Consider the following 26682-nt stretch of genomic DNA (forward strand, 5'->3'; position numbering starts at 1 on the left):
GTTAGCCATCTGGTTTTCTGCTCTGGGAGCTTTGAGGCAAGCATTAGGTAACTTCTCACTTCAAAGTTAGGATGAAAAGAATAACCCATGAAAGTAGACCAATGAGTGAACATAGGAGTTAAACCAAATACCTCCTTCCAAGTGTTTTTTGTAACATGATAGGTATGCTCGCCCATCTTAAATTGAAATGTACATCATTTTCTTGACTCCAGCCCAACATAGAAGACTCGAATCAAGTCTTCGATGTACTCAGTTGAGACTTTCAGACAATTATTGATCTCTTGAAACTTCATTATATAAAAAACTTAAGGGATGTGTAACTCATCGACAACAACGGGGTCATACACGTGTTATTTGACAATAATCCTATTTCTAAATGATTTTTCAAATTAATAAGCACAAGATGGACGCAAAAGTGACAGAGCATTTGCAGGGGTTAAGGAATATGTTCTTACAACCTTCCTCCCTTTGTTCAACTTAGGAGCCATGAGTTCTTGATGTAAAAAGTGTGAATACCAAGTGTTTGATGAAGGGTGTGAATGAAAGTAATAAGAATTTGAGTAAAGTTTAAAAGACCCACTAACCCAAACTATGAAAATAGAAAGACAACTAGCCAAGTTTTAAGAATTAAGATGGAAATGATGGATTTTGGAGAAGTGGGTAAGATAGGTCTTGTCGAGGATGATGAAGAGTAAATGTATTTTGGAAAACCAAACTTGTCTTGAGAATAGAATGGATAGTTGAAAGGAAATGAGTAAATGAGTTTAGTTAGGGGGAAATCAATCAACTAGGTATTTTGATTGCTGACACGTAAAAAAATGACTTTTTATATGAATTGGCTGACCCATTTGGACCTTGGAGCCTTGATGGAACGAAGCCTGGCACCAATGTATCGACCTATTAGACTATGGCTTGGAGAATTTGTCGAAATTCAAAGAGTTGGTGAAGAAGGAATTTAAAATATCGAATTTGGGAAAGTTGACGTACTTCCTAAGCATGGAATTTCAAATGTCAAAGCAATGTATGATGCTACATCAAAGAAAGTATGTCAAAGAGATACTCAAGAGATTCAGGATGGAAGACTCGAATCCTACATCCTCGTCTGTCGAACCAAATTTGAAGTTGGAGAAGCATGGAGAGGAAGATAAAGTCGATGTCACTTTGTTCAAACAAATTATTGGATCTCTGAGATATGTGTGCAACAATCGGCCTTATATAATTTTCTCAGTTTGATTAATGAGTATATACATGAGTGAACCAAGGGTGTCACACATGAAGGTTGCAAGAAGAATCCTGAGATACTTAAAAGGATAGACAAAATACGGAATTATATTTCCACGAGATTCTGAAAGCAAAAAAGCTGAGATTATTTGTTATTTAGATGTTGATTAGTGTGGAAAAAAGGAATATCGAAGAAGCACAACTGATTATTCTTTCAAGTATTTGGTGCCCCAATCTCATGGTGCTCGAGAAAGCAACTCTCAATTGCACTATCATTATGTGATACTGAATATATAGCAAGATCTTATGATGTGTATCAAGCAATTTAAATCAGATATGTGCTGGAAGAGATGGAGGTCGAAGTGAAGAAACCTCTGATGTTGCGGATCGACAACGAGTCAGTCATTAATCTTGCAAAGAATCTAGTTCTGCATGGGAAAAGTAAACACATTAAGACTATGTTTCATTTCCTAAGGAAGAAGGTAAACCACGATGAACTTGAAGTAAGGCATTGCTCGAGTGAAGCACAGTTGGTCGAGATTTTCACCAAAGATTGAAGATCAACTGATTCCTAAATTTGAGAAAGAAATTATGAATAGTCCAAATCGATTATGATTAGCTAGTGCTTAATAACTTGGATTTAAGGGGGTATGTTGAGAATATAATCCAAATTGTATAACCAAAGTCAATATCAAGTTTATTAGGGTTAGGGTTTGTTATATTAATTACTTAGTATACAAATAACATAAATTATATATACAACTAATTGTAATTCAGTTTTACAACAATATTCAATAATAATAATCATTATTCTTCTAAAAAAATCCTCCGTTTCTCTTCTCATGAAAAGTGTCTCAACTTCAAAATTAAATAGTTAAGATTTTTCTGAATTTTTAATGGTTTATTCCTAATTCTATTCGGTTATATTCCTATTGCTATATCTCATGTTCATCAAAACTTACCATGATCTTTAATGACTGTTGTGGTCATGTGGATAAAACGTGTAACCCTAAATAACCATTATCTCCTCCATATTGACTGTGGTGTGGTGGTAAGAGTCAAGACGGAGGCGATCGGGGTTGATGATAGTGGGCGACCTGAACGACTGGTAAAGCACGCGAATATGGAGATGCGGTGTGCAAAGTGTATGTCCTTTTTGGGTTAAAATTCTTTGAAAAGTTAATAATGACACGCGTCAAAACATGATGGTTTAGATTGATGTAATGGTAAAAAAAAAAAAAAAGAGGAGTTACAGAGTAAGACATGAAATGATGCTGCGGTCTCTATTTTTTTTTTTGAAACAGCAATCTCGTTTTTTGTAATCAATAAACATATAACAAGAACATGACATATAGCTCGTGTGATATTGGTTCATTTGAAAAAGAGAAAAAAAAAGGATGAAAATCAACCCTGACTATTGAATGCCATTTACAAATGTGTGATTCATTTATACAAATTTGCAACAGTTCTAGAAAACATTGTGTACTGCCTATCCAGCTTCGATGAAAACAAAAGTTCACGCCTCGAATACTAGGAAGTTTCATGTTAGCCAAAAACTAAAATAAGTATCTTTTGTTTTGGATTTAGTTTTCAAGAAAGCCTTAGTATGTGTTTGGTTTCGTATTAGAAAACCAAATCACATTGAAAAACCACGTCCCAATGAAAAAAATTCGTGAAAATAATGAAGCAACTATTTGTTGAAGCTTTTGAGTTGATATGGTTTTTCAACGTGATTTTGATCAAGTTGATGGACATGACATCCAAACACATAACAGAACATCCTTTAATCAAAATCCATTGCTTCGCTTTCTACTTCTGCATCATCCATTGCTTCGCTTTCTACTTCTGCATCATCCATTGCTTCGCTTTCTACCACAATCTTGCCACCGGCAACTTTCCTCCCCTTCTTAGGAGGATCCAAATCATTCTTGTTAATCTCCTTCAACACTTTTTCACCTGAATCACAGGGCTTTGAAAACTCCATCTCCTCATCAGGCATGAGATTTTCATCACTTTTAGCACTTAATTCTTCCGAACTCTCCTCCATCTGCTGCTCAGTCTGTCGCTGGAGTGATTCAATCACACCCATCATTTCTCTGTTTACCTGTCAAAAAACAAAAATAAACAAAACCAAGACCTTTTTTTATGTAGAGCAGAACAACACTTCAAATTGAATATTGCAGCAGCTATTTCACTAAATATTTACAACAAAACTTCAAAAGATTATCAAAGGCATACACACTACACTTTCAACAATATCAAATGCATAGACACTGTCAATATTAAGCACCTAAAGACATCAAAGTATACAATAAATTCCATAATGAATTACATGTTTTAAAAGTGGTTTTATGGTTTTATGGTAAATTAGGAAAACTAGTCATTTCATAGTAAATTAGGAATACAATTAAAAGAAATTCAACAAGGGTTCAATTTGGAGAATAATAATCCATTCCTTATTGGATTGGAGCAAATATAAATCCTGATAACAATATGATTATTGATCACATTACAAACAAGCAATGTAATCCAAAAGTTGATAAAAAGGCTGAGAACACTCACTTCAAAGTTCTGTCACAAAAAATAACTCAATTCACAGTGAAATCAAGCAGTTTTTTTCATAAACATACAAATGTGCAGCAGTACCTGTGAATTCTGAAAGTAATCAGCTATATCGGCTAATCACTTCACAGTTCACAGTGAAATCAAGATGTTCTTTCCATTAACATCTATTTTAACATATGTTCAGTAGTAGTACCTGCGGATTCTGAAGATAATCAGCTATATCAGCTGAACAAATAGGGCATTTCATAATGTTCTTTCGTGTCCGCAAAGAGCGTCCACTTTGAGATGCCCTCTCTCTGATATAGCTTTGGCCAGAAAAGGCATCCTCCAGGCAGGCTTTGCAGAAGTTGTGAGCACAAGGAGTAGTAAGAGGTGAAGACAACACTTTGTGACATATGTTGCAACCAAAATCTGCAAAAAGATTGAGCACGGAGGCAACACTGTATTAACTTAACAAGTCCACTTCTATATGGTGTTTATAACAACAACAGCTTCAAATACAATGATCTTAAAAAAAGAAAACAAGGTTAATTGTTATCGCCAAGGATTATATACCTTTCAACAGCGTATTCTTGCTTTTGGAGGACACCCTTTTGCCTGTTTTCTTACTTAGTGGTGGGGGCTTCTTCCACAACCAGCAGCCCTTTTTCTCCTGAAATTTAGACAAATGCACACACTGAGAGACCTTACAAAATCTATAGAACAGCAAAGTTGGAAGGGAGAAAAACATTTGCCTACCAAATAATTATTACAAGATCTAGACTTAATTATTGTGATCATATCTTACTAAGTACAACAATATGACTAGAAAACAATGAAGAACAGTAACAAACAAAAGTGAAAGAAACACCAACACATCAAGAAATCTAAGAAAACGGATCAGTTGGCACGGCAGATACCACTTACATCAAAGTCCCATGATGGATCACCCTTTCTTTCAGTAATATCTGTTGCACCCTTAAACTCATTAATTATAGGTAGTGAACGGGGACGGTCTCCGGATAAATCACTGCAGATCAACAAAATGAATGAACGTGATCAAGTTCTATACTCCCACCTATATATTAGTACACACACACACAAAAGGAAATATAAAAATCAAGGAACTAAAACCAACCTTGTCCATGGAGCTGGCTCATTGTCACACCTCACAAACAAATACCTGCAAACCTTATGACCCTATCACAGAAAGATTCCCAGTCAATACTAAAGTTTAAACAAATGATAATCGATTAGGTCTAACTCAGGGTACTTAGTTGAATAAATGCAATGATTGGTTATTAAAACCAATAATGATACTTACTTGTATTCCCATTTTGCGCCAGCATTTCTCAATTCTATAAATGCCGTCGTATCTCACTCCTTCTTCCGGAGCATAAGCGGATCGTTTCTCTTTGTGGGACCTGAACCAAATAAACAGATCCATAAACAAATGCATGACAAATCATCACATTGAAATTTGAAACTAAACAAATAAGGAATCAATCAATCCATAAAAACGGACCTAACAACACGAACAGGATAACCTTTTCGACAACTGAGTCTCAAAGCCTCATTCGAACTCTCAAACTTCTGATCAAAAGACTGATCTTTATTGGTTCGTTTGTTACCACTGAGATCTCTCCCACCACTTCCAGTATACAGAAACCACTCACCATGATCTTCATCATCAACATAACCACCAGAAAGCGCAACAGACTGAGCACCATGAGTACTCTGACCAGCAATCCCAGCAACATGAGGAAAATGAGCCCCCCATTGCCTACATTCCATCCTATCCTCCCACGAATCACCAACAAGAACCCCGCGGTTCCTCGTTGGATCATTCTCAGCAACAATCGGCCCAAAATGATCTTTCGGAATCGTCACAAATATCTTCCCACTACACGCATTCGCCTTCCCTGTTTTCTTTGCTCTCTCTGTAGTAAAAGCAGTATCAGGAAGCTCATCATTATGAACAGTATGATAAACTTTCAAACCGCCGCTCCCTCCAACACCACCTTCCGATCTCGCTATCTTCGCATTACGAATCGCCATCGCCAACTGCGAATTAATTCGCGGATTACTCACCATCTTCGCCGGAATTGGAGTTCTACAATTCGAACAAGTGTTCTTTCCTTGCCTAATACATTTCTCAAAACACTTCAGACAAAAATTGTGCCCGCACGGAGTCTTAACCAACACCAACAACAACAGCCACAACCACAATAACAGCAACAACAACAAACAAAAACTCAATTTCAAATCATAATTTTCATAATACCAAATATATTACAAAATTGAGAAAAAAATAATTAGTAATTTGAATCAGCTTATAGAAAGAACAAAAAAAAATCATGAAATGAAAGAAACTAACAGTAACGGGTCTTTCCAATAACTGCATGCAAACGGAGCAATTGAGACTCCCATCGAAGATATCAAGAAAATCATTGCAGGCTCTATTGATGGTTTCAGTTTCAGTAGAAGATCCACCAACGAGTTCTTGGCGTTTCTTCGCTTTTTCTTCATCGGTAAGCGACGGATCGTTCTCGATGGCGCGAATTGAGGAAACGAGATCGCCGGCGATGGACGGAGCAAGCGAATCGACGGTGAGGTTGGGTTGAGAACAATCAGGGCATTCCCAGCCGGCGATAGAGGTGGGAGCGAGGGGTAAACATGTAAAATGCCACGGAGTTATGCATGTTGTGCAATAGAGAGTTTCGGTTTCTAGAGGCTTCTGTTTGCATACCATGCAAACGCCATTGGAGTCGCAAGGAAACTGCGCCATTTTCTTTTTCTCTCTAGTTTTTTTAGTTGAAAATGATTTAATTTTAAGGTCTTTTTTTCTCCTTTTTATAGTGATATTTTTAATCCAATTTTCACTCGAGAGGGAAGGGGGTTTTGAATTTCTACTCATTTTTTAAGCTGTTTTTTTCTCTCGATCTCTTCGTCTTCTTCCGTTTCTCTGTTTTTTTTTATTTCAATGTTGAGAGGGTAATTTAATATTGTATTGTGCGTATCTATTCACTTTTTTTATTATTATCTAAATACTCTTAATTAAATTATTATTTTCATTCTGTCATGAAAAATAAAATAATAAAAAACAATCCTAAATTCTAACAAATCACAGACCAATATTATTATAAGTTTGATGTAATTATAAAAAAAAAAGTTTAAGGTAATTATCACGATGAATGTTACTATGATTTTTTAGTGAATATTGTTATTTCATCATCTATAAAAAAATTTAAAGAAAAAACAAAATGGGTTATGTTGATTTTTCTATGTTGTTTTTCTTTGGACTTTTATATATTTTAAGATGGATTTAATTACTATACATTGTTAGAATAAAAAAATTTATACTAATGATTCATCACCATCATCTGTTTACATTACTTTATAAATTTTTTAAATAAAAGTTAAATTTATTCCAATATCCAACGGTTATAATTACTAGAATGTAAAAAAAATTATACTATCAATGTATTTCAATAAAAGTGTTTTAAGATAATAAAGAAAAAATATTTGTTCAATTTTTGATAATAACCTTAATTATTTAATATTTTATATGATATATTTTTTATAACTAAAATAAATAATTATAGTAATATGGATTATATAATAATTAAAACAGTACTATAAAACTTTAAATTAACAAATAAATAAATAAATTGTAAATATTAAAAACAAAAATAAAAAAATTGAAATAATTTATAAGTAAAAACATAGTGTTAACTTTATTTTATTTAAGTATTTTCTTTTTAAAATATATTTTTTAAAGATAAAATTTTATGTAAATTATATTTATTTTCTTTTTTCTTTTTTTTATAAGCAACAATTAGTTAAAATTATTTGTATATATATTCATAAAACATAATTAAAAAAATAGTAAATATAATTTCTAAATAATTAAGGAGAGTTTGTATTTAATTTTTTTGATTGACTTTCCGTCAATATAAAAAATACTAATGGAATAAGTTTATGTAAATATTAGTTTAATTTTTAGTTTAGTTTAGCATGTATAATTGAATTTAGTCAAATTATTTAAAGCCAATTTAAATGAAAAAAACTTCGATCATGATTTATTTACCTTTAAACTAAATTCTATATTATAAAAATACTTTATGACCTTCCATTACAATAGACGACTGTTATTGCTTTTATTAATTTTTACATGTTCATGAAGAGGCGAAAAAAAATTATTACTCTCAAAATATAAATGTATTAAGAAGAGAAAAAATATTGATACAAAACAGAAAAAACATTACCATAGTGTAAAGAAAGTTCTACACACATCGCATCAAAATAAATCACACATATTCAATTTTAAAATATATCTCATCAATTAATATTTATATATTTTATGTAGAGTTTATTATTATGATCTTTTAATTAATTTTTATAATATTATTTAAATTTTTAATTAAAAAATCAGTTAATATTAATTTTTTAATTTGTTTCATAAATTAAAGAAAAAAGATTATAAACAGGAGGATTAAGCCAGAACTTTATCTTATAAATCGAAAGAATGACCGGTTAAACTTAAAGGTAGGAAGAATTAACTTGTTTCTAACTAAGTTTTCTCTCTTTGTTAAAGAGAAGTGAATATGGATCGATAAAGTTATGAAAGTAAGTTAGTCAGCACAGTGATTTTTCTTTATGAATATGAGGGAAAATGCAATGAATGTGTTTGACTAAAATCATATAATTATAATATCTATTGTGAAATAGCTAAAGGACCATATTGGATAACAAGCATAGAGTTTGTTTCAATCCACCAAAGTTTTCAATGTCTATCATGAGCATATTTTATATAAAAGAATAATGGTTATGAGTTTTGCATATAAAGCATTTTAGATACTAAGAGGAGATGCAAAATAATTAATAGAATCGCATTCCTTGTTCATGAGGATACCTACAAAAGATGAAGGTGGATGTTAAATGATTTTATGAGCTTTGGGAGGATGAACACATACCTTAAAACTTTTAAGAATTATAAAATCATCTATTAAAGGCATTAATCAAAGCTTAGTTATGCTACCTGAGTTAGGAGGTACAAACAATGACTTTGGTTAAAGTTGAAATTGAAAATTTTAAAATTTGATTTCATTCATATATTGTCAAATGATGTTAATAATGAAGATGATGGTAAATGTAATGACAAATGAACTTTCGGGGTTCCAATAACACTTGTAGTTTTTGAGGATGGAGACAACTAATGTGAATGTTAAGGGTTCCAGCCATGTCGTGGCAGAGTAAGAGGGGAGAATTTTATTATTCTATATATTTGTGTTCAATGTTTTATTGTAGTTGAAGGAGAGCAATAATTATAAGTATCTTTCGAAGATGGAGAACTACAAACAGTATACTAATATCCAAACTTTGTTGATTGTACGCAAAGTATTTGACAAATTGTTTCAACTAGTTTTTTTGTATGTTATTATCCTTGGAGATAGACCTTTACTATAGTTGAATATTCAATTTAGTGCTTGAATCGTGTTAATCAACTTGTGGATTATTATTATACCATTGACACTCTTACGCATATCCGAGTTTTTCAATAGTAGGTTCGGTTAGACGATTTTTGATCTAAGAAATATTTGAAACTTGTTTTTGCGCTATAATTTTTTCTAAGTCAAATTTTCTAATAAATTTTAAACTTGGGATCTATTCAACCCCCCTCCCTCTAGATCTATCTAACAAATAAGACAAAAACTACTTTGGTACAGTGTACGAATCAGATGCCCTTCAGTCTTTTAGAAGTTGAGTTTCCATTAGAAGTTGGGTCATGAGACCAGAGTTTGATGCCTTTGGAGGCGATGATCAACTACAAATTCTTATCAATCTGAATCTGAATCACTTCTTTATGGAATTGAGTCTTTTGATATGCTTGAAGCCTTGATATAATTTGACTTTAGAACCTGCAGACTTAAACAACTACTAGCAAACTTTATTCTTCTTTAAATATATTATTATCATCAAAATATTTTAAGGGTATGAACAAATATTGTTTCAACAAATTAATAACTCTCACTTAAGTACGTATGGAACAATTCAATACATCTATCTTCCACCATGAAGGATCCACACTCCTTCCATAATCTTTTTAGCACACGAAAAATTATCAATGTGATGATCCAAAGGATCCAAACTACATGTACATCCAAGAGCCAAACTGAGATAAGAAGTTTCAAATTCAATTTCACTTCACTCTTCTCCCTCACATATTGACTTAAGTTGAAGTGCTAACCTTGTAGGACCCTCCACTCCACCGTACTTAAAGCTTTGATCAACCATCATAACCGCTCCTCAACTAATTTCTTATTTCTAAACGGAACAAATTTCATTGAGAAATGTCTGTTGGAAATATACCCTTTTGTGTTTAGGAAAAGTGTGGGAATATATTAGAGGCTTGAATAGAAACTTGGTAGGTAGGAGAATTATTTATGGAAGAGAGAACTTTATATTTTTGCTTGATTCAAAAGTGTTGGATTACATCTCTATTTATAGTACTCTAATGAGAACTCTAGACACATTAATTCTAGAGAGTTCTCAACTCTAGATATTCAAAGAGTATTCTAGAAAATATTACAATCTTAAGAAATATCTAGATACTCTAAATACTACAAGACTTTTCTAGAAACATTATCCAATATACAATAAGCCCAAATAACTAAGTCCAAAATCAAATAATAAAATTAGGCCCAAATCAAGTTTAATATTTCAACATCCCCCCTTAAACTTGATTTGTGACTCCAAGCATATTCCTTAGCTTCACGAAAGTTTCCAACTTGAGTGGCTTAGTGAAAATGTCAGCAGATTGATCTTGAGACAATACATACTTCAACTTCACCTTGTACACCCATCTTATTCCAATTGCTTTGTGTCCTTGTGGAAGTGTAGTAAGTTCCCATGTATCATTCTTCGTGATTGACTTGATTTCTTCTTCCATGGCGTCTCTCCACTTTACGTTTTCAACTGCTTCTTGATAGCTTAGAGGCTCGCAATTACCCAAAAGGAAAAAAAGGTTAATGTCATTTATGTTTTCGGTTACCTCATAAATCTCTTCAATACTCCTTAGTCGTGGTGTCCTCTCACTTAAGCTTGTTTCATCCAACCTTGGTGTCGGTGAGACCGGTGGTGTAATATTTTCTTCTATCATTGGTTGTTCCATTTCGTCTTCTTCTTCAAAGTAAGGAAGAAAGTCGTACCTGTCTTCTTGAAGACTCCAATCCCAACAATCTTCTTCTTCGAACTCCACGTCACGACTTATGATGATCTTTCCACTATTTGGATTATAGAGCTTGTACCCTTTGGAGCTTGAGTCGTAACCGACGAATACATACTTCTCACTTTTATCATCGAGCTTTGTTCTCCTTTCATCAGGAACATGAGTATAGGCAATGCTTCCAAACACTTTGAGGTGAGAGATCCCAGGCTTCCTTCCACTCCATGCTTCTTGTGGTGTCTTCTCATGCACGCTTCTTGTTGGGGAACGATTTGTCAGATAAACCGCACATGCCATTGCTTCGGCCCAAAACTCTCTTGGCATCTTCTTGCTCTTAAGCATGCTTCGCACCATGTTAAGTATGGTCCGATTCTTTCTCTCTGCTACTCCATTTTGTTGTGGTGATCTTGGCACTGTTAGTGGGCGACGGATTCCATGGTCTTCACAATATTTTTGGAACTCATTTGAAATGAACTCTCCTCCTCGGTCATATCTCATGGCCTTAATGGAAAGACCACTTTCTTTCTCCACAAGGGCTTTGAACTTCTTGAAGTTTTCAAACACTTCTGACTTCTCCTTCAAGAAATAAACCCATGTTTTTCTAGAATAATCATCAATAAAGAGGAGAAAGTATTTACTCTTACCAAAAGAGTTTGGATCGATTGGTCCACAAACATCAGTGTGTATGAGCTCTAGCGGTTTTGTCGCTCTTGACGTTGATTCCTTTGGAAAGCTTTTCCGGAATTGCTTCCCAACTAGACATCCTTCACATAGTTGGTCTGAGTGGTTTATACTAGGCAAGCCTCTCACCATTTCCTTCTTTGACAAACATTTTAGACTATCAAAGTTGATATGTCCGAATCGTAGATGCCATAGCCACGAAGAGTCGGTATAGCAAGTCTTGAGACACTTTGCAACATCATTTTGAATGTTTAAGAGGAACATTCTATTATTTGACATAGGCACCTTAGCAATCAAGTTATGTCTACAATCTCTTAAGAAAAGACTATGTTCTTTCAAGTGGATGTCATAGCCTTTCTCTAATAATTGTCCCAAACTCAAAATATTATTCTTCATGTTAGGAACATAATAGACATTGGATATGAATTGATGACTCCCATTCTTTAAGCGTATAAGAATTTTACCTTTGCCTTTGACCGGTATCTTTGAGTCATCTCCAAATGAGACATTGCCAGTTGTCGCTTCATTGATCTCTACGAACATGCTTCGATCGCCACACATGTGATTGCTTGCACCGGTGTCGAGGTACCATTTGTTTCTTTTCTCTTCAACTTGGTTTTGGCACGCGAGCAACAAAGTTTCTTCTTCTCTGCCTTTTTCTTCTACAAAGTTAGCTTTCTCCACAACTTTCTTCGAGAATCTACACTCAGATGCATAGTGACCGATCTTGTTGCAGTTAAAGCACTTGATTTGTGATTTGTCACACCTCGTCCATGAATTTCCTCTTCCACGACCTCTTGTTGCATGTGGATTCCAACTTCTTTCTCCATTATTAGAGTAGTTGTTGTAACTGCCTCTTCCTTCTCCTCCATGTCCTCGTCCACGCCCACGATCTTGGCCACGACCTCGTCCTCTTTGGCTCTTGTAATTCGCATAATTTGCTTCCTTTATGTTGAGTTGTAGTAGTTGCTCCATAGCCTCCTTTTGTTTAATTTTTCTCTTTTGTTTTTCTTCGTATGCTTGTAAGGAACCCATGAGTTGCTCAATAGTCATGGTCTTTAAATCCTTGTTTTCTTCAATGTTGGTAACAATGAAGTCAAAACTTGGATTTGAAGTGCAAAGTATTTTCTCCATGACTTTTACCTCATCAACATCTTCACCATTTCTTTTAAGTTGATTGACTACGGCCAATACTCGAGAAAAATAATCAGAAATTGACTCTGACTCTTCCATAAATAAACGTTCAAAATCACCTTTAAGAGTTTGAAGACGAATCTTTTTCACCTGTTCCACTCCTTTGTTGCAAGTTTGAAGTTTGTCCCATGCTTCTTTGGTCGTCGTTGCGTTGGAGATCTTCTCAAATGTATCTTCATCCACCGATTGATAAATGAGGAAGAGAGCTTTCTTGTCTCTCTTTCTTGACTCCCTCAATGTCTCCTTTACACCTTGACTTAGCGAGGCTTCATCTTGCTCATTGAAGCCTTTCTCAACGATATCCCATACATCTTGAGCTCCTAGTAGCGCCTTCATCTTGATACTCCAATTGTCATAGTTGTTCTTTGTGAGCATCGACATTTGAAAAGGGAAACCTCCATTCGCCATTTTTTTAGGACGTTGAAGCTCTGATGCCACTTTGTTGAAAATAGACCCTTTTGTGTTTAGGAAAAGTGTGGGAATATTAGAGGCTTGAATAGAAACTTGGTAGGTAGGAGAATTATTTATGGAAGAAAGAACTTTATATTTTTGCTTGATTCAAAAGTGTTGGATTACATCTCTATTTATAGTACTCTAAGGAGAACTCTAGACACACTAATTCTAGAGAGTTCTCAACTCTAGATATTCAAAGAGTATTCTAGAAAATATTACAATCTTAAGAAATATCTAGATACTCTAAATACTACAAGACTTTTCTAGAAACATTATCCAATATACAATAAGCCCAAATAACTAAGTCCAAAATCAAATAATAAAATTAGGCCCAAATCAAGTTTAATATTTCAACAATGTCATCGTCTATTAAGTTTGATTTTATTGTGAGTCATTTCCAGGAAAACAATTTTACTTCTTCTGCCATTTTTTCATCGTGTATTTCCTCATTTCATAAGATTTTATTGTTCCTTAACTTCCATATACTCCATATGCAGGCGAACCATAACATTAATAACTTCATTAACAATTTCTTACATTTACCTAACAAACTTTTAAATTGCTCTATGTATTATCACTCTGCCTAGTTATGACCATACTAAACCACTAAAAGATGAAACTTCATACACATGAAAACACTAGGCATTCAAAAAATTAGTGAGCTGCCGACTTTTCACTTCCATTCTCTTTGACACATTTAACTGAATCTCATTTACTTTCTAGCTCAATTATTTTTTATGAAATTCTATTATGCACATTCTTTATACCCAACATAAGACTTTTAAAAGATTTGTCTCATTCTCCACAAACACAAATAAATCAATATCTTCTACCTTAAAAGCACTCTCATCTCCGACTTCTTCAACGAAAAATTATATACAACCTGAAGCAAAGGACTCAACTTATTTTATAGATAACGGTCAAAACGTATCAAATTTCTTTTCTCGAATAAAAAATAAAAAATAAAAAAAGAATTATTTATCTCCAAACTGAAGTTCACCATTTAAATGTTAATAAATAATGTATTCTGAATTCAAACTTAGATAATTCTATCCAATATTCTTTGCATAACTATTTGATATCCTTGTATATGATGTTCTCTTCAAAGCTACTAGATAACTTAATAGATTAATCAATTTATTATTTTGTCATCAACTTCAACTAATTCTAACATCAAATTTTACTCCTACCAAATTTGTGGGTCCCCTAAATAATACAAGTGCCACATGGCCTTTATTAAAAAACAGAGTACCATTTATTACGTACATATAGTTTTCTCACACGTCATACAGAGTCATAGAGCAACTATTCAGTACAGCCCAATGCAATGTAGCACTTGGAGACGGTCCAATCAGAGACACTGTGTTTATTAAAATACACAGATCAAAGCGGGTGCATACAAAAACGGAAGATCAAGGCCGTTGATTCAAGTTGGAACAGGTGGAGTCGCAGCATAAGGAACGTGAGTGTGACTACAAACAATTCGTGTCTCGTTTCTATTCCTTACTCAAAACAATAACAAATCACAATAGAAGCGTGTGCCATCAAAATAACTTTCAACAATTTTCCTCACACGTGTCGATTTCTTACGTGTCCTTTCTTCAATTCTTTTCCTTTTATCATCTCCTCTCTCTTTCAAACTCAACCACTGCTACTGAGTTATGGAGCGTTTGGACGATTCAGAAGAGCAACTCGAACGAGTTGACTCTGATCAGTTAACATTGACAAGCTCTGGTTCAGGCATTTCGTCTATATTCAGCGCTGACGATTTCCGTAACTTCAACGGTTCCGGTGACATTTCCTCTATCAGCAGTGGCTCAGGTGAGATTCCGATATTTACGGTGAATCGAGTGATTCTTGCACCTTCGTTGATCGCTGAGAAGTATGAAGGTGACAGCAACAGCAACAAGGCTGACGTGACGGCGGCGAGGGAGAAGTGCGTCGGAAGGAACAACAAGGGAGTGAGTTGGGGATATACTTCAGTGATTGGGAGACGGAACGAAATGGAGGATGATGTAGCTGTTATTCCAGGATTTTTATCACGCACTTGCGATCACGTTGGTGGTTGTACGGCTCCCGGTTCTAGATCCTCCGGTAAGATCAGTCCTGTTCATTTCTTCGGCGTTTACGACGGACACGGTGGCTCTCAGGTACACACCTTCTCCTACTTCCATTTTTATTTAATTATTATTTCGAAAAGAAAACCGTTTCTATTTTATTTATTTAAGGCTAATTTTATATGTGCATAATAAGTTTTCTTTGACTCAAAAAATCCAATAATAAGTTATATAGTATTATGATTTTGAAAAATTACATCGATTATTATTAATTTTTTTTAAAATTATTATGTATTATTATATTGATGTCGCATCTAAGATATTCATATTAATAAATAGGTAGAGGTAAAGACATCAATTACAAAAACATCAAAATAGACGAAGCAGAACTTTATAAATTAATTGATAACTGTGTATATTCCTACGTGTTTATATTTATATTACTTTTTTTTATTTGTTCATTTGATAGTACTATTAATTTCTCAAAATTCTTATTTACATTATTGTTATAATTTATAAATTTGTGATCTTAATTGTGATGAATGATCGTTAAACTAAAACAAGAATGTAGTTGGTGTGTGTTTTTCATAGGAAGGACACGTGTTATAGGTAGAATGGTCCACAAAAAGAGAGATGAATTAAATGTGTTTGGTATTGTGGTGACACGTTGTAGATACAGTATGTATGGTACCCTTGTGTGGGCCCTTTCTTTTTTATCTCTTTTCTAATTTTGTTTTTAAATACAACCATATATAATGAAATTTAGTTCAATTGATACAATAAGTTGTGTAGAAATATCTCATTTATTTATTTTTAAAGTGAAATTTTCGACATTAGAAAAGAGTTGACACCACCTATTTTTGTAAGGTTATGATAGGTTTCATTACAATATTAAGATAATATTATAGTTGTTGATCCATCTTCCATTATCATTTTTTTTGGGGATATTTATATTCGCACTTTCAAGTTTAAATTTTGAATGTGAAAATAAGTGTTAAGAGTTCTAAGTTGGAGATACTAAGGTACTGTAAGAGTATTTATTGAATGTGCTAATGATGGTTGTTATTATGAATTAATAGAATGTTTTGGTGGGTGTGGTGCTGTTTGTTGGGGGAGAAAGTTTTGGAGAAAAAGGTTTAGTTACGTGGATGGAATGATGAGTCTTTATTTATTTTACCTAAAGAAAAGGTATGTCGCTCATATCATGACATGTGTGAGTAAGTGGGACCTGCGTTTCATTATGAACCTTTGCACCACTTTTGGCATATTAGTAGTAGTATTATACAGGGTTGACGTATGATTGTTGAGGTGTGTCTGCCCTTTCTGGGAAAAGTTTATTAAAATTTCAATGGTTTAAAGGAGTGAGGATTAAATGAAACTTCCATCGGTCAATATTATACTATCCACTTTCATTTTTGTTACTCCATATATTCCTTTTTGCAAGTATCGATCCCCATCACTACTATTAATTATTTTTGTTAAGTTTTCGTACCATCACATAAGTTGTGGAAACGATTTCTATTGTTATAATGTGAATTAACCATAATTTATGATTTATTATAAAAATGGTGAATATTGGTATTGCTATCGACATCTTTTGATGCCGTTTTGTTGTGACCATTTTCGCGTTAAGAGACTGTTTTTAAAAATCTTATGTTCTTCTAACATTTGCGATAATTTAATCCTAGGTTGCTAAATTTTGTGCCAAGCGGATGCATGATATTATAGCAGAGGAATGGGACCGAGAAATAGCCGGTGGTGCTGAATGGCAGAAAAGATGGGAAGCTGTATTTGCTAATGGCTTTGAGAGGACTGACAGTGAAATCGAATCAGAAGCAGTTGCACCAGAAATGGTTGGATCTACTGCCTCTGTGGTTGTTCTATCTGGTTGTCAAATTATTACATCCAACTGTGGCGACTCAAGGGTGGTTCTTTGCCGCAGGACTCAAACACTCCCATTGACAGTAGATCAGAAGGTCTAGTCATAACCAATTTATCTTCTTTGTTGTTCTATGCATTCTTTAGTTTTCCATGTTCTAAACCGCGGTTGCTAGTCACAACAGTGAATATGCGATGAATCTTGATATTGCGGCAAAGTAAGACAAATACAACCGCAATTGCATTTGTGATGCGGTTGTGGAGATCTCCACAACTTTTTTGTTGCGGTCGCAATTGCTACTGCAGACCCCAATTTAGAATTCATGTATATGTATGTATATAGGATATGATCCATCTATTCTCAATAATAATAATAATAATAATAATATGAAAAGATACAAGCACTTCACATGTACTACTTTTGAAGTATTGAAATACATGTAACCCCTGAGAAAGGATCATCCATGAAAAGAAAAAGAAAATTATTAAGAAACTTCAATGCGGTTGGTTCTGAGATGCCATTGTCCTTGTTTGTACAGCCTGACAGAGAGGACGAACTCTTGAGAATTGAAGGAGAAGGAGGAAAAGTAATAAACTGGAATGGAGCTAGGGTGTTTGGTGTACTTGCCATGTCCAGGGCCATAGGTACCTTGATTTATCTGATATATCCAGTCTTGGTTACTAATTTTACCAAATGCTTTCTTCGTTTGAGCTTATTTTATATGCCAAATAGTCTTCTGCTATGAGCTAATAAGGAAGTGCAAAGTGCAAACGGCTTAATATTTAAATAACTAGATGACTTTTCTCAAAAGGGTTTTGATCCTGTACACTCTGTGATTATCTGATAGCTATCTACACTCTAGTATCTATTTCATGAAATTTCAAAAGTAAGTTTGTCCTTACCAACACAAATATATTTTGTTTCTACCATTTCACTTTCCAATTTTTATGCAGTTATAACTTCCACACAGTTGCTTAGTGGATTTATATATTATAGATTAAATTCTTAATTCTTTCACCTTTGCAATTTGTTAGTGGTTTTGCAAGTTTCCTAGGTACTATAGACTTTCAGTGAATTTGTATAAATGTGTCAATTTTAAGATATATGAATGTATAAGGAAACTTAATTCATAATGTAAGAAAATATACATATAGCCGGTTCCTCAATAGCTTATAACTCTGATTCTAAAGCTAGACATGAAAAATTGATTATGAAGTTGTCCGTGCAAGGTCTTAAAATGGATGTTATCTTCTTTTCAATGGTTCTTATCACCTTTACTTGTTCCGCAAGCTAGATCACAAAAAAAATCAGTAGCTTCTTGCTGCTAAAATCATTTCCTTGCTGAAACTTAAATGGCAAGAGACTCACTTGCAAAGGTCTATAACTAGTCTTGTATTATCTGCTTAATAATGGTGATATTTCAGGTGATCGGTACTTGAGACCATGGATTATTCCGGTGCCAGAGATAACTTTTACAGCAAGAACAGACGAGGATGAGTGTTTAATTTTGGCAAGTGATGGACTTTGGGATGTAATGACGAATGATGAAGTGGGAGAAGTAGCACGCCACCTTCTAAGAAGGCGCCGCAGATCCTTGTCAACAGAGGAAATATCCCCAACACAAGTTGTTGCAGATAGACTCACTGAAATTGCAATTAGTAGAAATAGTAAAGATAACATTTCAATCATAGTTATTGATCTGAAATCGAATAGAAAACGTCTGCAAAGGCCTGCTTCAATTTCCCAAGAACACGATTGATTCTCTTCAATAGTTTTCAACCTTTACAAAGTGATGAACTCCCTAAAGTTGATCTACATATAAGCACTTTGTCATGATGGTTCTCTTAAACTGCTGTACAGAGCTGACTGGCAAAATAATCTGCTTCATGACAAGTAACAACTAGCTAGGCATTGTTTGTTACAATGAAGTGCTTATCAATACTTCATTTCATCAGTTCAGTCCTTGACAGGGGTAGAATGAATTTACCAATTCATATGTTGAACTTTTAAAAACTATTACTAATGGAATGAAATATGAAACTCTCAATTTACTCTTCAATTTCCCCACTTGAATAATGCTTACATTCACTTCAAAGTTGAAATACAAAATGCAAAGCAAAATTACTGCATAAAATTAGTAACTCTACATGGCGCAAAAGCTATAGTAATTTGTCTGTAGTACCTTTCTACACCACTGATGTAAATAAATTAGGGATCACAGTTAAAGTATGGATTAAATTTCGATAGGCAAAACTATGACTGAATCTGGTCTTAAGCATTATTTGCTATTATTCCTACTTTACATGTCTCTCAACCTTCTGCAGCAAGAGTTCATATCAAGATACAGTTGCTGTTATTTGTAAGAAAATTCGCATTAACTTAGGAATACAAAAATCAAGTGCAAAAAACTAAATAATAAGTTAGAAACATCCGAGGAATGACAAATTCGCATATTCTAGTAATCACTCATCACTTCGATCACCCTCCTGAGGTTGAAGAATGCATTTTCCACCAATAAGAAAGTTAAAAACTTGCCTCAAATTTCCTCTAGACGGTCGAGCATTTGTTGCAAATTTACAGACAAATACGAGTCGTCGCCTCATATCCCATTTAGTAATATGTGCTGTATTGAAGGATTCCCCATCATCAAAAGTCCCTATAAACAGCCATGAATGTATACAAAACATCAAGCTTTAAATATTATAGGAATAATGATTGATGAATACTGAAATACATTGATTCCACATTATGTGAGAAATTGCCTCTATGATTAATATTTTGTAACAATACGAAAGCTATATAGATATGTACCTTTTTCATCAAATAATGACATCAAAATTGCCAAACAAACACATACACTAATATCTTCCCCTGAAAAGCAAAGAAAAATAATATATCAGGCATAAAATATTTACATAGGTCCAGCGGAAGGATTAAGGACAAGCTCAGCCGAAGCTATACCATTATTACATAAAATGAGAAGTCGTTTTCCTTGGCTTAGGTTGAACTTCGCAAAGCTCACGGCTTTAGAAAGATTGTTGAATAAGGAAAACCGATCAAACTTTGAACTCTGGCCACGAAAAATTAAAATGAGTCGAAAAATTAAAACAGCAAAAACAACAAGTTTTATTTCCACTTCATACTAACCACCATTGGAAGATGTAGATATGCTTCCTCACTGGGAAGAGAAACCGAGATGGACTCACTATCACAATTCAATATGCAATCAACATCAGCTACATCTGTAGCTGCACCAAACTCGAACACTCAGCCGCATAAACATTGTAAAATATTTAACAACTCAACCACGTTGCTGATCACAAGTAGATTGGATAACAAGACGATAAACTATATCTGTACTATAAATCGCTATACCTAATTGAGATGCACCAACTGCTAGATTAGTTGAGCCCAACCAAGAAACTTCAAAATCTTCCGAAGACTCATTGGCGTCAACTTCAATATTTGACACATCAGATGCCAGTGACGGTTCTTCATGTGAAATTGATTTAACTCTAATCTGAGGAGCATTCTCTCCTCTATAAGCGCGACGCACCCTACTCTTTTCAACTATATCAGCAACCTTCTGGTTACACATTTCCGGACCTGAATTTATAAGATCATAAACATGATTCCAAAAGAGAGGCGGAGTTAAACCCCTAGACCAACTTTCTTCGTCGTCTCCGGCACCAGGTATATAATTCCAGCTAAACTCGGAAGTAGTCCTATTGTGTTGGCTTACTCCGTTCGACGAAGAAGAAGCGGAAACAAGTATAATGGGAGTGAAATCCCAAGAATCATGATGAGGAACTTCGTTTAACCAGATCACAGTTCTCTGAGAAATCCAAAGCGGACGTAACGGTTTCTTCAACGAAACAGCAAGAGAAGCAATATCAGCTCCACTTGCTTTCAATTGTTCCGTCCATTCCTCTAAGTGCTCTTCAATGGAAGCCTTTTCGGTTTGTGGAACCCAAAGAGGAAGGTGCAAAGAGCAATCCCAATCTCTTGCAATCTCATCACATCCATTACAATCCTCCTGTTTCATGAAAATCGAATGCAAAACACAATTACAAAGAGATAACAATGTACAAAACCAAGGTTTTAAAAAAACCGCCTGTAACCGCAAAAACGGCCGCGACAAAACGTTATCAGAAGCCGATACCGTCGTTCATCGTTTTCATGATAAAGAAGAAATTGTGGTTAATTCACACTGCAACGACAGCAATCAGTATCGCAACACTTTTCTCGACCAGAATCATGAAAGCTAACCGTTATTCAAAACCTTGTACACAACCATTCAAACCAGAATATTGAAATAAGCATCATTATCAAACTCACTTGTGGCAATGCAGCATCATTCTCATGAATATTAGAATCTGTTCTAAATTGAGAAATTGCGCGATTAAGAACACAAGTCCAAATAGGTATAGTTTTTGACATGCTATCAGGGAAACGTTTTCCTCTTCTAGTAGAATCAACAACCATGCAACCACCTTTCTGCGCTACCCAATTGAACAAAACAATAAAAAAAACCGATCTTTGAACCGTAAACAAAAGAATATCAAAAGAAAACAAGATTGTTGTTAAATAGTACCGGCAAGATGAGCGACATGGAGATTGAGACGAGAAGTTGAGAAAGAACAGTTGTTGGTGTGACCATCGGTGGATTTGAAGTAACACGTTGAATGGAAACTGGAAGAGTACCATAAACCACAACGGAGATTTGCGAGAAGAGGAAGTTGAGGCCATAATTGAGAGATTTCAGAGACGAAAACTGAGTCTTGATAGATAGATCTGAGTGCGTTGTATAAACTGTTGTCTCTTTTCTTAATGGTTCTTGCTGCTTTGTATATGCTTAGTTTCGACCATGCTTCATCTTCTACCTCCATTGATATCTCTCTAGAAAGGTTGGTTTGGTATTGATACGAATCATGCGCCGTCAGAATGGTTCACATGAGGAGAACAGAACATAACCTAGGAGAAATATGTGGCCATGTCATCATGTTTTTGAAAGTACAATGTTGTTCAGTTAAAAAAACATATCCAATAGAAACATAGATCTTCCGCAATTAAAAAAAAAAAGTTCAAGAGAAGAGATAGGAATACTCCGTCCGTCCTCGGTTATTTTTTAAGTGTCCTTTTTTTATTTTTTTTTAGGCATATCAAAATATCTAATAATTGTTGTTACTTTTTAAATAATGATTATGTTTTTTTTATAATATCCTTAACTTTTTAATAATTTATTTAATTTTTTTCTCTATATAATAAATGATTAAGGATAATTTCGACAATACTACAATTAACTCTACATTGAATTTTAAAATGACAACAATTTTTTTTCTAAAAGGTGATATTTATAAAAGAATCGAGGGAGTAGTACTAGAAACAAAGATTCTCCATTAAAAAATATGTAGTAAATAGTAAATATAACTTTTCTTTTAAAAAACATTTGTAACTTTTTATTTATTTAAAAAAATTAATTATATATATATATATATATATATATATATATATATATATATATATATATATATATATATATATATATATATATATATATATATATATATATATATATATATATATATTAAATTTGATCCATATGATTTATAAAATATTTGATTTTTTTTAATATTTGTGATAAAAAAACTAAAATAAGATATTTTATATATGACAGGCTAATTCTAATATATTAAAATGATAAAGGCACGCCAGTAAATGTTCAATATAGTGATGTCTATATTGTTTATTATGATAATTTCATAAACCTTGTAATGTCAAGATTAAATTTGGATTATTGATTCAGTTGCTTCGTATCATGTTACTCCTAAACGTGGCTTTTTCTCATCTTATATTTTTGGTGATTTTGGAACGGTAAAATGGGAAATGATGGAGTTTATGAAATTGTTGGTATGGGAAATATTTAGGTTGAAACTGATGTTGGATGCAAGTTTAAATTGAAGAATGTGAGGCAAATTTATGATATTTGTCTCAACTTGATTTCGGTCATTGTTTTGAATATTGAAGGTTATCACAGTTACTTTGGTAGTGGTGGCATATGTAAGATCACCAAAGGATCACTAATAGTAGCAAATGAGCAAAGTCCCACAACTATTTATAGGGTGTCTGTAAAGCTATGCAAGGAGGAAATGAATGTAGTTAAAGACTCATATAATGATTTTGAGCATACGTGCCTTAGTCACTTGAGTGAAAAAGACTCAACATTCTTGCAAAGAAAAATTTTCTTCAGGTGAAAGGTAATCCTCTAAAAACATGCATTCATTATTTTTCTGGTAAGCAACATAGAGTTTCCTTTATTAGTAATTGTCCTCATAGGAGGCCAAACATTATAGATTTAGTTCACACTGATGTTTGCATGATGGATGGTAAATCTTTAGGTGATGCATCATATTTTATTACTTTTATGGACGACATCTTTAGAAAAGTGTGTGCTTTTGTTTTGAAATCTAAAGACCATGTACTCGGTGTTTTCAAGCACTCTCTTGCAAGTGTTGAAAAAGAAAAAGAAACGAAGCTGAAATGTGTTAGAGTTAATAATTGCAACAACCCAATTAATGTGTGTCTAGAATCACATAATTAAGTTGTTAAAATTAATACTTAAACAAAAAATTCTAAATGACATCCACAATTGTATTACTTCAAGGTACATAATACATAAGATATCCTAAATAGACTAAATAGAAAGACACAGTAGAACATACCCATCAGACATCCAATTCTTCATCCTTCAGGTCTTCTCGCCAAAACGCCAGCTCCTGCAGCTAACTTGAAAACAAAAACATGATCAGGATGAGATTACTATCAGTGGAGTCCCCCTGTCTTAAGGGTCCACTCGGTTCTATAGGGTATACTAGTCTTATACAGATTATGTACTACACACTCGTACTCTGATAAGAAAATAGTAACAAAACTCTTACCGCTCTATAACACACGTGAAGACACGATATATTATCCTCTACGCCTAGTAGACGATGGAAACTAAGGGTAGTACCATTGTACCGTATCATAATTGACACCTCAGACCCGTTGCCCAATAAAGGATAATTGAGGTATACCACTATGGTGATTCCATATCCTGTCGGAGAGAAAGACTAAGGAATCCAAATACGGGGATTCCATATCCTACAGGGGAACTGAGGAAAATCTCTCGACATGGACTTTCATATCTCTATCGCGTCTTACTTTAAAACACAACTGAGAAAATGAAGTTGTGGTCATTCCCTAATCCACAAGAGGGGAACACGGTGGAATTACACTAAGGCAATTACATATCATGTTTTGTGCTACCTTTCTCGGCGAGAGTGGTATCCCTACCACTTCACAAGTTTCTTACACCAAAGGGACATCTCATCATGGGCAAATATGCAAATACCCAGACTACGGATTATCCTAACAAGTTCTGCAAGTTATACTTGTTAACTAATGATTAGGTTAAGCTTTCTCATAAAACGCTTCAACCCAACTAATTAACCTACTCCCCTCAAGGTTAGGTCTTTCGGGTTTACTTGCCGGCTTACTGTTGGGAATCACGTCCCTCAAGGATTGGTCTTACAAATTTACATGCCTTCTTGATTTTGGGGAGGATATGTCTCTCAAGGATTGGTCTTACGGATTGCACGTCGCCCTACTGTTGAGAACTCATGTCTCCCCAGGATTGGTCTTATGGATTACATGCCTTCATACTTTTAAGACATAACTCACTTAGTCAAATTTATTATGACACTGCCCTCAAGGATTGGTCTTACAGGTTACCTGTCGGCCTACTTTTGGGGCTTACAATGTAATTCTCATCGGGATTAGTATTACTCGTAATTCGTCTGAACACACGTCCAGCTACAAAGTACTAATCATGGAAACAAAGCATTCTTTATTACTAATATTAAACATGAGCATTATATTATTCCAATATAGAACATCTCTTTGAATTAGTTTTTTGACGCGTTCGACCGCGTCTCAATCAGAGTTATAGAACTCAAGTTATGATAAAAATAATGTTTTGAACACATTCTGCCTTTCTGATTCGAATCAAGTGTAAATTGTGATTCACATCAATTCAGGTAGTATCTATCCAGAAGGGTATGATTCGAATCAGGTATAAACTGTGATTCGAATTACAAGGCTATCTAATTCAAATCAAGTGTAAACTATAATTTAAATAATTTGTGCAGATTTTAGATTTTCACTTGTTCTTCATGACTTTCTCAGCCCAATTCCAAGGGGAACACATACAATCAAACTCTAATAATGCTAACATGTTAGAACGATTCATGAACCAAACACGCATCAGTATAATCATGTCATTTATTATCATCAAAATACAATTTTGAGTATCATATTTCAACAACAATCATCCATCAGTTAAGATCAATAACATCAAGGAAATTCCAAATATGCTCACATACTCATAGCATACCAAGGGGGTTCATGAATATAAACCATTCATGGTGATCACAATTTCATGAAATTCACACAACAACACATATATTCAAGAACAAGATCCTAAACCCATCATGAAATCCCTATGAATCTAAACCTACAAAGGCTAAAACTAACTATTAATCCCCACCTTATAAAGATGAACCTGAAACTGAAGAAGAAGATGAATGTTGAACTGGATGATAGTGAAAGCTTCCTTCTCCCTTCCTAGCCACGTTCAACTCCACCTTCCACCTCATTAACTTCCATCAATATAAGAGGCCAAAAGCTTAACTTCTCTTTGATGATTTGCTCATGAATTTGAACAAGAGATTTGGGTTAGAAGGTGTGGCATAAAGATACACATGATGGTGAAGAAGTTTAGAATGCTTACCAAACTCTATGTTAAAGAAAGGAATGTATGAAACTCACATGCATTTCTTCACTACTCACACCATCTCCCACATGCATCAATGAAGATTCTTGGAAAACCTTTCCTTCCTCCTCCTCCTCCTCTCTCTCTCTCTCTCTCTATATATATATATATATATATATATATATATATATATATATGACATGCGCACACATACACACAAATCCTCTCAATTTATTATTTCTTCTTTTATAGTTAAGGCGTAATGGATTACAAATGGATTCAATCGCCCTTCTAGCTTGAAGCTTAATTACAACCATGCCACCCATTATTAGAATTATATGATTAATGACTTAATCTCATTAATTAATCCATAATCAATATGTCACCTTTAAATCATAGATTAAAAGAGAAATAAGTAAGTTTAAGCAAAAAAATTAGGGTATTACAATAATGGTGGTGAATATAGAGGTCCGTTTGAAGAGTATTATAAAGAGCATGTAATCGAGCTTGAGAGGCATGTTCAAAACACGCATCAACATAATGGAACTGCAAAGAGAATGAATCGTACGATTAATGACAAAATTAAGTGTATGCTCTCTCATACAAAGTAATC

General features: G+C 34.0%; 3 protein-coding genes across 4 annotated transcripts; 1 reads left to right on the plus strand and 2 right to left on the minus strand.

Annotated features, from left to right (window-relative positions):
- Positions 1-2619: 2619 nt before the first annotated feature.
- Positions 2620-6731, minus strand: LOC127102165 (E3 ubiquitin-protein ligase ORTHRUS 2). Its single transcript, XM_051039569.1, has 8 exons — positions 6143-6731; positions 5291-5958; positions 5090-5189; positions 4904-4965; positions 4693-4795; positions 4342-4438; positions 3980-4197; positions 2620-3325 (listed from the first exon to the last, which is right to left on the minus strand). The coding sequence occupies exons 1-8, from the start codon at positions 6680-6682 to the stop codon at positions 3005-3007; spliced, it is 2109 nt and encodes a 702-aa protein (XP_050895526.1). The 5' UTR covers positions 6683-6731; the 3' UTR covers positions 2620-3004.
- Positions 6732-14864: 8133 nt separating this feature from the next.
- On the plus strand, positions 14865-19316 carry LOC127102168 (probable protein phosphatase 2C 6). The gene is made up of 4 exons (XM_051039572.1): positions 14865-15471; positions 17067-17354; positions 17796-17901; positions 18682-19316. Exons 1-4 carry the CDS (start codon positions 14983-14985, stop codon positions 19014-19016), a joined length of 1218 nt encoding a protein of 405 aa, XP_050895529.1. The 5' UTR covers positions 14865-14982; the 3' UTR covers positions 19017-19316.
- Positions 19317-19513: 197 nt separating this feature from the next.
- Positions 19514-22317, minus strand: LOC127102166 (uncharacterized protein C3F10.06c). Of its 2 annotated transcripts, none has more exons than XM_051039571.1 (7): positions 21852-22317; positions 21596-21759; positions 20633-21293; positions 20405-20499; positions 20219-20327; positions 20069-20128; positions 19514-19913 (listed from the first exon to the last, which is right to left on the minus strand). In XM_051039571.1, exons 1-7 carry the CDS (start codon positions 22144-22146, stop codon positions 19720-19722), a joined length of 1578 nt encoding a protein of 525 aa, XP_050895528.1. In that variant the 5' UTR covers positions 22147-22317; the 3' UTR covers positions 19514-19719. The 2 variants fall into 2 exon arrangements, with proteins under 2 accessions (XP_050895528.1, XP_050895527.1); XM_051039570.1 differs by having other exon boundaries at positions 20405-20505; positions 21852-22314.
- Between the last annotated feature and the right edge of the window lie 4365 nt (positions 22318-26682).

This window comes from Lathyrus oleraceus, chromosome 7, assembly GCF_024323335.1.
Source record: "Lathyrus oleraceus cultivar Zhongwan6 chromosome 7, CAAS_Psat_ZW6_1.0, whole genome shotgun sequence".
NCBI lineage: Eukaryota > Viridiplantae > Streptophyta > Magnoliopsida > Fabales > Fabaceae > Lathyrus > Lathyrus oleraceus.

Bases quoted from the DNA above. Each gene is read 5' to 3' on its own strand.
- LOC127102168 (XM_051039572.1), top strand. From the start codon at position 14,983: ATGGAGCGTTTGGACGATTCAGAAGAGCAACTCGAACGAGTTGACTCT. The intron at 17,355-17,795 runs GTCTAGTCATAA...TTGTTTGTACAG, and splicing joins CATTGACAGTAGATCAGAAG to CCTGACAGAGAGGACGAACT. The intron at 17,902-18,681 runs GTACCTTGATTT...GTGATATTTCAG, and splicing joins TGCCATGTCCAGGGCCATAG to GTGATCGGTACTTGAGACCA.
- LOC127102166 (XM_051039570.1), bottom strand. From the start codon at position 22,146: ATGGAGGTAGAAGATGAAGCATGGTCGAAACTAAGCATATACAAAGCA. The intron at 20,328-20,404 runs GTTAGTATGAAG...TTTCGTGGCCAG, and splicing joins ATCTACATCTTCCAATGGTG to AGTTCAAAGTTTGATCGGTT. The intron at 19,914-20,068 runs GTACATATCTAT...GGCTGTTTATAG, and splicing joins GTCATTATTTGATGAAAAAG to GGACTTTTGATGATGGGGAA.
- LOC127102165 (XM_051039569.1), bottom strand. From the start codon at position 6,682: ATGAGTAGAAATTCAAAACCCCCTTCCCTCTCGAGTGAAAATTGGATT. The intron at 4,796-4,903 runs GTTGGTTTTAGT...GTTGATCTGCAG, and splicing joins GAGCCAGCTCCATGGACAAG to TGATTTATCCGGAGACCGTC. The intron at 4,198-4,341 runs GTATATAATCCT...ATCTTTTTGCAG, and splicing joins CAAGAATACGCTGTTGAAAG to ATTTTGGTTGCAACATATGT.